General features: G+C 35.0%; 2 protein-coding genes across 9 annotated transcripts in view; one reads left to right on the plus strand and one right to left on the minus strand.

The window, feature by feature from the left end:
- The window catches only part of LOC134663736 (protein retinal degeneration B), a 427,614-nt gene that overhangs the window by 297,071 nt on the left and 116,063 nt on the right, over nt 1-14,480 (plus strand). The window lies entirely within an intron of this gene.
- Nucleotides 1-14,480, minus strand: part of LOC134663766 (dachshund homolog 1) — a 165,928-nt gene that overhangs the window by 36,207 nt on the left and 115,241 nt on the right. For all 8 annotated transcript variants that reach the window (XM_063520292.1, XM_063520266.1, XM_063520257.1 and 5 more), the window contains one exon: nt 6,594-6,677. In XM_063520292.1, the coding sequence (XP_063376362.1) occupies nt 6,594-6,677 (84 nt within the window). The remainder of the gene's footprint in view (nt 1-6,593; nt 6,678-14,480) is intronic.

The following is a 14,480-nucleotide window of genomic DNA, read 5'->3' on the forward strand; positions in this document are numbered from 1 at the left end:
TAAAGTTCATTACTTCACCGGATTCATCTGAAACTTTACTCCTTCTTATTACGGGGAAACAGGATCATATAAGCACATTGAAACCTGTTCTAACAATTTCACACACAATCATAAATTCTAATTTAGCATCTTCGTGGATCTCGTTACGAACTCGCCTTCGGTTTCCCGGACTCATTGTGTGTTCCCAAGACATTGCAGCCCCACAGTACACGTATACAAAATTAATTAGACAAAATCTTGGCTCTTGTAATATTTTATTATTACTTCGGCTGTTGTGCGAGATTTTATGAACGCGTTATATTTATTGCTTTTCCTGCGTAATGGATCTGAATAGGGCTTTGATTAGCATCGTTCCCGTATGGCGGTTGTCTAGAGCTACAACTTTACAAGGTTATAATTACAGTAGTTGTAATTACGAGGTTGCTTACATTGTGAAACTCCTCCATTTCGTTATCTCGCTACGAATGTTGATGGTTTGTTAAATTAAACGTCGTGTACGGAACTGATATCTTCTTGATTATAAACGCCTATGTCTAGTTTGCACTGTTTTAATTTACACTATATCATCATCCCCTTCGCTTAATTTTTACTAGTAACTTAACATTGCTAGCCTGGTAACTAATGGAGGTTAAAAAAGATTTTTCAGGACACCATAACTTTTGAATAAACAATAACGTATGAGTAAACTAAAACGTAGATACTTACGTTTTTATATCGTAATTTTATAATTAACAGACAATACATAGTTATCTACTGTGTGTTAGGCTGAATGTACTTCATTAATTGTGTTAAAGACCTTGAATACAATTAGATTTCCCCCATGCCATTCCTGATAAGGTCTAGGGCAGTATAAGTGGTTATCTTAAAAGGTAGTCAATCTTTGTGACCGCAGCTCGGCACGAGCCAAACAGCGCATTCTACTTAGCGGTGAAATATATAATGCCTCGCAATTCGTTTGATCTTTTTGTTTAGACCGCTCTTTAGTGCTCTTTTAACACGTCTCCTTTATACGACATACTTTAAAGACACACATTGATTTAAAATAACCATTCTGATGTGATAATATTTATTTATTTATTGAATAGGTACCATATCAAATAATAAGTCTATAATTGAATATTAGCTTTAGACGAGGTACCTAATAATAAAATTTGAAATCGCCCTCTCACCAGTATAGCCGCGAAGCTCGCAGACCGAGTCAAAGTTCCACAGGGTTAGGTTTCAGAGGCTTTATTTTCCGTGCCCTCCAATGCATTTAGTACATTAGAGCGAGTGAGTTGGTCTGGTCAGTCGACTAAATCTAATCATTTGCATTACTCACGGCCGGCGGGCCGTACTGCGCTCCATTTGACCAGAACATCGAAGCATTTGATTCGTTCTCGATTTTATTATTATATTTTGAGTATTCAATACCTAATAAATACATCAAAGGATAGTTAGATTAGTCTTAAAATGTTAAAGAGCTCTTCTCACCATTCGATCTTATACTAAATAACTAGAAAATTTAATTATACTTATTAATTTATTAAGTACACCCAACAGACATTAGGGCGAAAATGCTCAAAAATTCTGATGTAAATGTAGTTCATCATGTTAAATGGTGTTCTAAATAGCGACGCAATTACGCGAAGTTCCGACTGAAACAATTTTTCACCGGCCACAAACGAACCTCAAGCAAAAAACGCGACCGCCTTGCAACGTTCAAGTGTAAATATTTACCCGGCATCGTTCACGAAAACTTTCGTAGCGCCGATAAATTCGAGACCTCACACTTGCAAAAAATCACAATAAAATACCTTCAGCAACGTCAATGAAGGCACGGGAGTTGGTTCCGTATGATGTTGGTCTTGAAAGACATGTGGGTAAGCTAAATTCGGTTATTGTTCTATTTAAAGAAAATAATATTAATATTGCAAGAACATTTAATTATTTGGAAATTTAGATTTGTTTTGTATACATACCCCACCTCACAGTTAATCAATATGTGCAAACAAGAAATTGAATTCACTTTACGACTTTGTTCGGATTCCTGAGGATCCCTAAGAGAGACGATATAATACGAGTGTGTAGTGTAATTGAATTCCGTACACGGCGGGTATCTGGCACGGTATTCGGCGAGGTCGCACGTCGCACCGTGGTCGGGATTTAGCGTGTATCGGAAATATTTTTTGATATCTTCCCACTGAACTCTTTGCAGGAATCGTCGGTATTTTTATGAACCCGTTCCTCATTTACGGATTCTCCGGAGAGCTGGCCATTAACCCTTTGAATTTTGCGATGAGAGGTTCACAATGCCAATGTTTATAAATAGGCATTAAGCAATTTTCTGTTTCGAACACCGAAGAAAATATAAGACACTTGCTTGTCTAGTTATGTCAGGGACGTTATTGTTCTATTGATATCTAAGTAAACACTATAATAAATACCTAACCAACTATCCACCCTGTATTAACTCCGGTGCATCAGCTATTCAGCGTAATAGAATTTATTACTGGGGTGCAAACGTCACTGCCATGTATCAAGTAGCCGGATACTGACGTATGTTGATACGATTGTTAAATTTCATTTGAATTTGATCACTCGACTGTCCGGGCTGTGATAATGTTTGGAATAGAAGGGGAATGGATTATCAATGCGCTAACTAAATGACCAAAAGCGTGCATACAAATAAATTGGTTTGGTTAAAACCATAATGAAAGTCCGTCGTATTTAATAATCAATATTTTAGTTTTCGTTAAATTATTACATTCACCTTTGTATAAAGAGGTCCTTAGATGAATGGGGACTAAAATAAAACACGTGTATTCCGTTATATGATGTGTTAAGATATAACATTCTCCATGCAAAGGCACATCCAAACAGGCATCGATAACCCTCCATTCTCAACATAATGTTCGCATAATTGGCGTAACATTTCCATTCCGAACCCTTTCAAGACGCCGTAATGTTACGGCCTACATATTATTTAATTAAGCAATCTGGAGTACAATGAGAGTTATACCTACTTCATCTCAGATACAGAGCATGCGATATGGGGTCGCAGGGATGAGTTATGACGGGGAAATCTTGGAATTACATCAAAGTTCAAGATAATTTTAGCTTGTCATTACATTAGTTAGATGTGACACCGTCCTTAAACACAAGGAAGGCAGTAAATATTTGATAGAGGTATTATAGTAAATTAAGTTTTTAGTCAATTCACTAGTAAATATGAAAAAATATAGATATGATATAGTTTGCCGACAAATTTTTACGACATCCTAGATTAACCCTAAATATAATGTTATATAGGTACTTAAATAACTTACATAGTTCATACCGCACATAACCTTGTAATATAAGTAAATGGAAAGTCTGTAAACTACGATGAATTCATGAATATACAGAAGTTTATCTTTTCTTTGTATTTAAGTAAAACCTTTTCATTTCCTCCAAAGCAATTTCCATTAATTAAACAGATGATCGTACTATGATCCCTGTTTAAATGGAAGCGCATTACCGAAGCAGCAGATTCCGATGCGATACGGCAGTATTCAATACAATATCTATTATGAATGGCTGCTCGCGGACGTTGATTAGGCTCGGGCCTATTCCAATTTTCAAGCCAGTGCGATCGACCTCCCTGATTGATTGTTATTGCTAGCCGCTGACTGGCACATGGGATGGCCGGAACAGATTTTGCTGAGAAAACCCTGCTTAGACGTGTTACGTTACTTACATTATACGCCAGTACAACTTCGAACACATTTTTCCCAATCCTCGTTCGCCACATTCGTTTTCCGACAGGTAGGTAATCAAGGCTTTATCTTATTCTTGTGTTTAAAATGTATACTCAGTTTTTATTAGAAAATCGTATTTAAAATAGATTTTTAATTTATACGAACCTGCTTTAACTGTAAATGGTTAAAATGTTATTACGAAGTTTCGTTATTTTAATGCATTTCCTCCGTTGTTTTACGAGCCCCGGGCGATGTTTTCAGAATCGACAGCAGTTTTAAATTTTAAAATTGCTCGAGCTGAATTTAAATGGCCTTCAATGAAGTTGAAACGCGAAATATTATACACATCTATATTTTTTTTGGTTTTCCTAAAAATGTATTTTACAACCGTTAAATTTAAAATGTTGAGCTCCGTTTGACACTATTAATATTTGTTAATCAAGCTTTGTTAAAACTTATTCGTTGAGTGAATATGTAACTATGTATTAGCAGTGGTAGAGAAAATAACTATATAGTAAAAAATAAATCCAAAACTAAATATTATCGTAACTTTAGTTTCTTGCCTACTCTATATAACTACTGGTTAAAATGGACGTGTGGCGGTGGATGCTGTAACTGAAGGTGTATTTCACAGCGCGTGCATAGAGAGCGCTATCTGATGATTGGTTTTTGGCAATTAACAGTATTGCTCACGTCGCAATCGAGTTCATTCAGCGTGTGAAATATGTATGGAGCCTCGATTCCCTCTTTGTTGCATCTGTGATCGATATGTCATCACGTTTAAACCTTTTATCGTAATTACTAGTCCGCTACGAACTATTCCAGAGAGGAATAAGCGCTGAAAGTCGATTGAGCCACGATTTCTAAAAACTGATTTCACCTTTGCCCAACTTCTAACTCCCAGATTAGCATTTAATATGTTATTAGATTTGTAGCTGTTAATAAAACACTAAATGCTAATGTGGGCTCGAGTAGGTATCCAACAATTTTTAAGCTCTCCTTAACATTTGTAGAATAATTACTAAAAAAGAAATGCTTATTACTAATAAAAAATCTAATTGTTATTTGATGGTTAAGTTCTGTTGGTATCGATGGTTTTATTAGTTTATTATTTACTGTCTATTGTTTATCTTTATAAGAGCTGAAAGCAAAACGGACGTATTAGGAAGGAAATGCCGACCACTAATTGGTAGCAAATGTCAGAAAGCTTTTAAAAATAACTAGCTGCAACAAACTGCCAACTTCGCAAAATCCATTAACAGTTGTAACTGCAATTAAGTGCAAGCATTGACAATGAAATTGATGACTAGAAAACAATTTAATATGCTACTAATTGTAACATACTAGCCCCTGGCAATTTTTAATAGAACTAGTGCGTTTTGCACTTTTTATAGGCTCTACGCATACGATATTACTCGCATTTAGCGGCATTAAATTATAATACATGTACAGAAGCAATAATTATTTTCATTAAAGTAACGTCAACCTTGCAGCGAGCTGTCGTCCCATTATTAACATTTAAATTTATATTACAATTTCACAGGAGAAATGCCTGCGATAAAATATTTACACCACCTTTATGTTGTTTGTGACATGTAAAATGTCTTGTGTGTAAAATCAGTAATAACGACTCTAAAAACAATGCGTTAGAGTTGATTTTCGTCGCAGTGTCTGTGTCAATAGAATTAAACCCTTTGTCTCAAGGCGTTAGGTCACCGTCGTCGTGTCGCTTGACATTTCTACAAAGGTTACCTCCATTCAGTTAGTTTTCTTTTCCCTGTCTATTGCAATGTCTCACTGGCGTACTAAGGGTAGTTTTATTGTAAGCGATTGACCTTTGCGCGGATAAAGGGTGCAAATTTTAATGTGATAAGTTATCAAACAATTCTACGATGAATATAATTTATTATAGGTATTTCAGGCAGAGGCCACGATAATACGCAATCGTGTAGATATGAAATAAAATGTTAAATATAGTACCTACCTATACTCATATCCATACTTTTTTACCTGTGTGTGATTTAATTAAATCATCATTTATTCCGTTCGCCTCTGCTTTAAGGACTAACTTTCAGGAAACTATATTTATTAAAATTGAGTATCTAGAAATAATAGTAACTTAGCATAATGTAAATGATGAATGAATGTTAATTGCATGTCATTAACAACAGCGTAAGGACTGTTACGAATTTAACCTATAAATGTGTCAGGTACTCATATAAACAAATGAAGCTTTCAACGAAGCGAAACAAAATTGTCGTAATAAATGGCGTAATTATGGAGATTACAAAGACGTCAAAGCGAGCGATAAAACTATCAATGAACCTATAAATCGAAGAAAACGTCGTAACACGCAAGCCTCGAGCTTGGGAAAGCATAGACACAAACAGATAACATAAACAAGAACCGACTCAAGTTATAACGTGTGAATATACTTATAAAAATAGTATCAATTATACTTCTACATTGTACTGTGCAGACAATAACGGAGGAGGCGATGAGCCGGTGGCACGGAACGAAAATTGGCAACATAAGGCACTAGGCGTTATACGAGAATATAATAGTTTTAATGTTGGAAATAAATAACGTGGGGATGAAGACAATGGTGTTGTAACAAGATCTCCTGTTAATTGTGGCGAATGCGGAGCGCGGCCATCGAGATTTATGAAGGCTTTGAAGTTTCTCCCTATTTGTTTCTTTTCAGAGCCTGCAGTTTGTTGTTCCCGAGTAGGTTATCTTAACATGCCATAACATGGTTGTAACTATTAGATATATTTACCGATATTCCTAGAAATACTCATCGTTTAGAGTTTTTTTAATGGTTTATTTTGCACTCACTTCTACGTTATAATTGTTTATATCTATTAGACTTACCTCTCATTTTCTGTTCGTCGAGAAGTTGTCGTTCTAGATTGTCTTTCACTTCTCGCTCCCGAAGAACATCCATTTTCAATTCAGCTGCAACAAAAAAAATATGGTTATTTAGTATAGTCATGCTTACATAACATGCGTCCATCTTAAATTTACGTTATTGTTGTCTGGAAGACTTCACTTTTTGCATAGACACAAGATCACCTGTTATACGTGTATAACATGAGGAAACCGAATAATTTTAACCACGCATTTCTGAGGTCAAAAGAAGTAAAAAATTTAATATGAATTTAGGTAAATTTCGCCAAAAAAAAATTTTTTTTTGTTTTGTTTTTTCAATTTTTTGAATGTATTTGTAAATAAAAAATAAATGTTATTGGTAAACTTGTCACTTAAAATTGATTTTTAAATTATTTTTTCGTATAACCTACTTTCTGCAAAGTGTTACTTGTCACTTTTTGACATCTATCAATAAGGATATTTAGACTAAGTCCCACAGCAGCAACATCACCATCAAAAAGGCCTTTAACACTATGTAACAATAAAAACTTGTTTTTTTATTTTAATTAATAATATCTCTGAAACTAGGCGAATTTCAAAAAAGTTTATAGGACATTTTTGTCTGTAAATATGATCAGGAATACACTGTTAAAATTATTCGGTTTACTCATGTTACACCGTGTAGGTATGCCTCTATTCTGTACTAGGTCTATTTTACTTCAGATAACAAATGTGAATTCCCAAGCTGTTGTATGTAAAAAAGTAGAATAGGTATAAACATTTCTCCGCTCCGCCCACAATCTCTCCGCTTTGCCTTAAGGTTGACTGGTAGAGAATGCTTTTGGCATTAAGTCCGCCTTTTGTACGATAAGTTTTCTTTTGTGCAATAAAGTTTAAATAAATAAATAATAAAATAAATAAAACATTTTTTTTTACGTATCACGGGATGTATAAGAATGCATCTTTTGCCTTAACGTTCAATAGTAAATAGCTACTTAATTCAATACCTGAAATTGAAATCAGATACCATTTGGTTTTTGCACGTTCACTGTGCAGACTTAATAACCGATGATTTCAACAACGAAATGGTTGGCGTTAACATTTTAAGTTAAATGAACGGCTCATTGTGTAGGTACAAACGGCATTGTATGTATAAATTTATCTGTGAGTAAACCGGTAACAGAGCCTTGAGCAAGGGCCGATTAGGAATATAAACACGGATTAACTCATTCGGAATCCCGGTACTATTGTTAAGGAGTCCAATGGATTTGCATAACATTCAATTAAATCTAACCTGACGGAAATGATTGGGGTGAACTTCCAATTTTGGGTTCAAGATTTCGTCCTTGTCGATTTGTTTCCGGACTAACTATTAATGTTTCTTCTAGTTCAGTTAGTTACTTATGTATGTAGATGTCTGTAAATATAATCTTATATTATGCAACATTTGCAATTATTTAAATAATGGTCCAAGAAGTGAATGTATGTATTAAATTTTAAACGTACTGAATTGTTATGTATAAATAAAATCTTGTACATGTAAGTAGAGTTTCCACCAATTGTGATTTTGTCGCTATGAATATTGAAACATGCCTCTTTTACGTACATAATTTAATTCAGCAATCTTTTGCGTTTATACATAACATGCCTATGTATTTGAACAGGGCGATCAAGCAACATGACTTTTTAATAAAGCTCACCTTCTAAAATCAGCACAAACTCAATAGTACCTAATCAACTGTAACTAAACAGCAAACATATTACCGAGAACATCGAAGGGCCCCTCGCAACCCTAAGCGCTCTAACTTTCAATCAAGCCCTAATCTTCTGCATCGATTCGAGGTGCTTAATTCCGGCCATACGTAAAGACAAATACGGCGAATTTGAATAGAAAGAGGTCATACTCATTCACAGTTTAATTTGGTCCCTTATTCAATTAGGTAGGTATAGCGTCTATCTACTTAATGGAGATCGTAGGGGGTTCAGTCTGATTAACTTGTGTTGTTAGCACCTTACGGAATTGCTCAAAGATTTCAGTTAAAGCGAAGTATTACATACTTAAGATGATTTTATTCAGAATAATAACAAGATTTCATCGAATAAATGATTATGATTATAATTTAGACGTAAGTAAAATAAGATGTTATTTTAGAAAAATACACATTTATTTTTATTTTACGTCGATCAAAACTATAAATATTACAAAATAAAGATACTAAAAAGTTTTTCTATTCATCCGAACCCACTTATTTCAATACTGGTAACTGCCTATATCTGATACGCTTCAATTGAATAGTGATTCTTAAGGCTAACAACATTACTAGCCCCGCAACTATCTTGTTCGATACAACGAGAATTCTATTGGTCACTTTCATATATTTGTATCGCTTTCGTTGACTTCTTTTGAAATATGAACACTGTTCCATGCGCAGCAAAGTTGCTTTTAAAACTATAGCATATAACGAGATACGAGATTCAAAATTTAACAAGTTGAATTATTTCGTTCCATATCGAACTGCCATTTTAATTACTGCTGCAATATGAGCAAACAATACTTTGTTCTTGAGGTAATGTAATTTTGCGTTTAATTCGTTGTATATTAAAAGCCTCCTTTGTGGTGTAGTTATTACGATTTACATTTATCATTTGTCGTAGTCGATATCTATTGTGAGCTTCCCATGTTTGTTCTTTGATGACGAAATTGATGAAGTTTTAAAAGTAGGTAAGTACGTTACTATAGGTACGCAAAGCGGTGATATATCATTCTGATGTAAACAACTGTTAAAGCTATATGCGTTTAATGGAGATATAATTTCTGAATGTCGATAGATATTCATGCCTATTAGTAGGTACTAACTATAAAATAATCTTAGAGTCAATAGAAACCATAATTAATGATATAAATCTACACGTATGATATAATGTACAAAGAGGAAGCAGGATAGCTGGCCCATATCGACATACAGAAATCTGAGATAAAACGCAGACAAGAGTCCTGCGCCGCTATAACAAGCAGAATAAAGGTATGAGTATCGCACGAGCTATCGCTACCGCAGATCTTGTAAATTGAAACGTTGTATCTCCTTACATTGTTTATTTCTCAATTATATCGAAAGCTTACTCAAAATGTATTCTGATTTAGATTTGGGATAAGACGTAGGATGTATATCATTTTAAGTATGTGCCTTGTAAGCTAAAAATAAATACATAAGTACATAATTATGTCGATTGAATTCTTTTAACAAATTGTTTTTTTCTGTCACAGACATCAAAAAAAATTGTAGTAATTTCGTTCCACCGCGCGGGCGTGAGAATTTATGATCAAAATTGTATTACTATGTTTTATAATAAAAAGTTAATCTATAAGAGCGGCGCGAGATTAATTCCGAATCAATCCCGGTGTATGGTGTAATTTAGAGGGCTTTTAGTTAAGAGTGGTTTCGCACATGCGACGTAAATTACCCGAGCGAGGGATGGCCATTAAGGGTCCGTAGGTATGCGGCGTATCTGGCCATCTCGAGATTTGCGAGCGAAGCGCCTTTAGGTGCTCCTGGTGGTCCCTGTAGTTGCGTACTCAGCCGCGCGCGCACCTCGCAATAACCATCATGACTTGCTTACACTACCCAATAAAAGATGCATATCCAAAACCAATTTCTGCGTCTTGGTGTCCAATCAAACACTGTCAACATTAGCTTCAGAACGTCTAAATATGACAAGAGCACTAGTAAAATTTTGTGAATGCTCTTTTATGATGGTGATGAAGTATTCTTTCATAGTTTATTCCATATTCTTAAGTAAGCCTTGAGATACTAAATATCTGCATGGGGTTTTCTAGATGGGCATGGAGTTAAGTACGTTCGAAAGTCTCTCGTATAAAAAAATATCCGTTTTATTGCTTTCTGCGGAAAAATACGAAGAAAACAGTTTTCTCAAGCATGAAAACCCAAAGCTACACATGTTGCCTTTGTAATTTTCTAAGTGGTTAGTTTTATCACAATTCTTACAATCCATACAAAGAATAAGAAGAAGAAGTAAAAGACACTGCTCAGTTGGTGATTTGAAGTTAATTAAGTTAAATAATGCACTAGAATGTTAAAGTAAATAATAAGTAGACATCGTAGATTTTCCAGCATTCTTGGTGCAGCAGAGTGGTGTTAACCCTCCAAGGTGTTAACGGAATTGGTATAGATAATTTCAACTGAAATGGTAAATTAAGGTTAATATTAACGTAATTAACGCTAATTAATCACTAGGGTTGAAATTATTTATACCAATTCCGTTAACACCACTCCGCTGCACCAAAAATGCTGGAAAATTTCCGATGTCTGATAATTAGTAATGAGGGTGCTAATTGTATTTTTTTACTCTTGAAGTTCCCGACAAAAATCAAAATAAACTACCCAAATAACTAATTCCACGTAGTCAAAGTCGCGGGCAAAAGCTAGTAAGTATATAATGCTAAAAATACATATTACGAAATAGCTAGATTACATCTGTTAGAATTTTGAAATGCTAAAACCAATGAAATTGATGTTACAACCATAATGACAAATTTGATATACAAAGAAATAATTGTAGGTAGGAACTCTTCCAGCTTTACCAAATGTTGTTTTTTTAGTAACAATAAATAATATGATGCTCAGCAATTAAGTAGCTTAAATTTTGCAATAAACCTATAGTTATTATCATCAACATATAACGTACGCATTCTTATGTTCCCAACCGTATCAACACTTACCAAACCTACATTTAAACAGCCCACTTTTAATTTCCATTCAATCCCCGATCCTTATGTTTTAAACATTTAATGGCACTAAATTATAATCGATAAGACGTTGAACGAATTACGTCAAAATTAGTGGCTAATAAATCATCCAAATTCAGACACAAAGCAGACAGAAAACAAAATCGATCCAATGAAAACGTTTATCGACAAAAACAAGAGAAAAGCAAAACACCAAAGCGGAACACTCGATTATTATTAAATCGATCTTTATATCGGATCAATCAAATTTAAAACCTGATCGAGTTGCGTCCGACGAAAAAATTATTACTTTATAAATAAAATAACAATAAAAACGATGCGCTCCGTTCAAGGGAATATATAATTATGGACAATTATTATGATACCGAAACTCAATGGTCGATAGATGATTGAAAGGATCAAGAAGACCCATAAACAAAAGGATCGATTCAGGTTACGCAATTTAATTAAGTCAGTAATAAGTTCAGTAAGTAATAAGCTGGTATTGTGATCGATTTTTAATCCCTGTGCGGCCATGCCGACTCTAGTTATTCGAGGAAACATCTTCAGCTTTATTTAAAGTCAGCAGTCAAATGCGATTTGGAGTCCCCCAGGGCTCGGCGCGAAATTCTATTTCCCTTCAATTTCGTGCACTCTGCAAAAACAACAATAATATTTAAATTTGGTACATGATGCCCTTGGAGATTTGTCGAAACAGATTAAACACCTTTTTATTGTAGTCGGTGGAAGAAGCCTCTCAATTTCAAGGTTATTTTGTTAAGATTATTTTTGATTCAATATTTTCGTTAAACAATTTTCAATATCTACCAGAAAAAACTAGAACAAAACTAGTTTAATAAAAAGGTGGACAAATTACTAAATACTCTTACATAGTCACAATATAAACAATTAGAAAATTCAAGAAATAAACTATTTGAAAGATATCAAAGCATTCATTAAAAAAAAATTGAGGATTGTGTAGAAATTTAATTTCAATGGAATATTAGTCATAGGATGCGAATTAAGACATATTTTCACGCCCCCCAACTGAGGTGAAGACTAAGTTAAGCTTGCAGTTAAAATAACAATTAAAGTCTGCTTTAAATTTATGACTTCAAACTGAAGAAATAATTTAAACGGGCGTTAAGGTGAAAGCGACCAAAATCGTACTCTGAAAAGGGAAACAAAAGCCAGCATTCTCCGTCGAATTGTGTTAGGTCGGTTTTCGCTCGAATTAACACTGGAGTCGTTGCCAGTCTTAAGGTGTAATATTAATAGTAATAACGAAGGAATTATGACTCCCGAATAATGCTCATTTTAGTACTTACAGAAGATAAGCGTAAAATGAATTCAATTGGGAAATTAAAAGAATTCAATTAGGTATTTTAAATTTACCAGTCGCGAAACTAATGTAACATTTGTTCGTCTTATATTCATGACACTCTTAATAGGTAAATCCGAAGTAACGATAACGGCCTCCGTGGTGCGGAATCCGAATTTTCTTCCCTGTGCCGTTTTTAAATTTACAAACCGGCAGCAATTTTATTTTATTGTTATTAGAATTTTCGAATGATGTCACAGGCTTTGTCACAGCGGAGGATTATTCCCGCAGTCTCCACGCTAATAATCATAAGAATTGCTTCCCTTTATTATGTGTGAAAATTTGAACATAAAACCTCTCACGAAGCCGTGCACTCGGCTCTTACCCCACGTAATACAGACGCTTTCGGAATACCGGGTGCTTACGCTCTTAATAAAAACACCATGTCTAGTAGCACTTTATTTGACGCGGAGATTTTGTCATACATGTGTAACACATAATTTTATGAATATATTATAAGGTATTTGCATTTCGTATTTTACCCGAAACACCACATAAATACTAAGGCATATTTGCAGAAGATCGTAAAAGAAGGCCGTGTAACGATGTTCAGTTGTTCACAGCTATATTATAGTGAGGGCAGAAGTACAAATAATGAAGATGTCGTTGGAAAATGGATTAAAAAGTATAGTAGCGTATCGAGCGTGCAACGTCGGAATAACTCGTGCTGTTATCGGAGCACGCGCACCCAATCTGCGATCGGAACACACTGGATAAGATTATCCAGTAGCCCCGTATTATTTTAATGAGACTACACGACTTCTCGAGATTCGATACGATACGAAAAAGCTTAGGTAACGAAGCGAATAAAAAAGCCACGGGTCAAAAGAGATATCACGCGGCCGTAGCGAGATGACGGCCCCGACCATGCGAATCCTCGGCAAGAGGGGATTTTTAAATTAGCCACCGAACACGATTAACTTCTGTATACATCTACATACCAGCTGACGGCAGATCGGCTGATACCATTATGTCTCTGGTAAGGCACCGATTAAAAAATATACACATTTATAAGCGGACAACATCTGGTGGTATTTAAATAAGATATAAACGCGAAAGTCCGCGAGTTTCTTCGGCTACATTTTTTCCCGGGCGGAGGCTCCCCTCGCTGGATATATTGGTATTAAAAATGTAAAGGAGATTTATGCGAATGGCTCTAAGCTTTCATTAGTTGTTTCTTATGCAGCGTTTCGCGGTCGCCGCTCCCTGACCAGTAATTTTTCATTTTCGTGCAAACTTCCCGATGGTTGCGCGCTTCTAAAATTTAACTGCATATAACGAATATTAATACTCGAGGAGTCTTGAGGCAGGTGCACGCTATAACGTATTTCATTTCGGTACTGCCTGCATTGTGCGAGTGGATATTGTTAAAAGTTATGGGTAGGATTATTAATTTCTGATAATAGGATCGAGTGTTTTAACTCTGAACTTGAAACAGTTTTTTTCTTTCTGTCAACTATTGACCTTCCACAAAACATGTAAGAACAATAATTTGACTGTGATGGATCAACTACTAACTAAATAACGTACCTACTTATTACAAACTCGAGGTTTGAGATTGAAAATATTCCACGAGGAGCATAGTGACCTTTCTGGTCCGGTAATGTCACTTTTGACAGCTGATAGTCCAAATCTATGACAGTTTCAGTACAAAAAATTAGAATCAGAATCGGGCTCATGATTACTTGTCCGGTCCGCAACTGTGTCAAACATGTTCCGCCTTGTAATTCCGTATGTAAATTACAACTAAAACAAGGGTTCCGTT

Source organism: Cydia fagiglandana, chromosome 1 (genome assembly GCF_963556715.1).
Source record: "Cydia fagiglandana chromosome 1, ilCydFagi1.1, whole genome shotgun sequence".
Classification (NCBI taxonomy): Eukaryota; Metazoa; Arthropoda; class Insecta; order Lepidoptera; family Tortricidae; genus Cydia; species Cydia fagiglandana.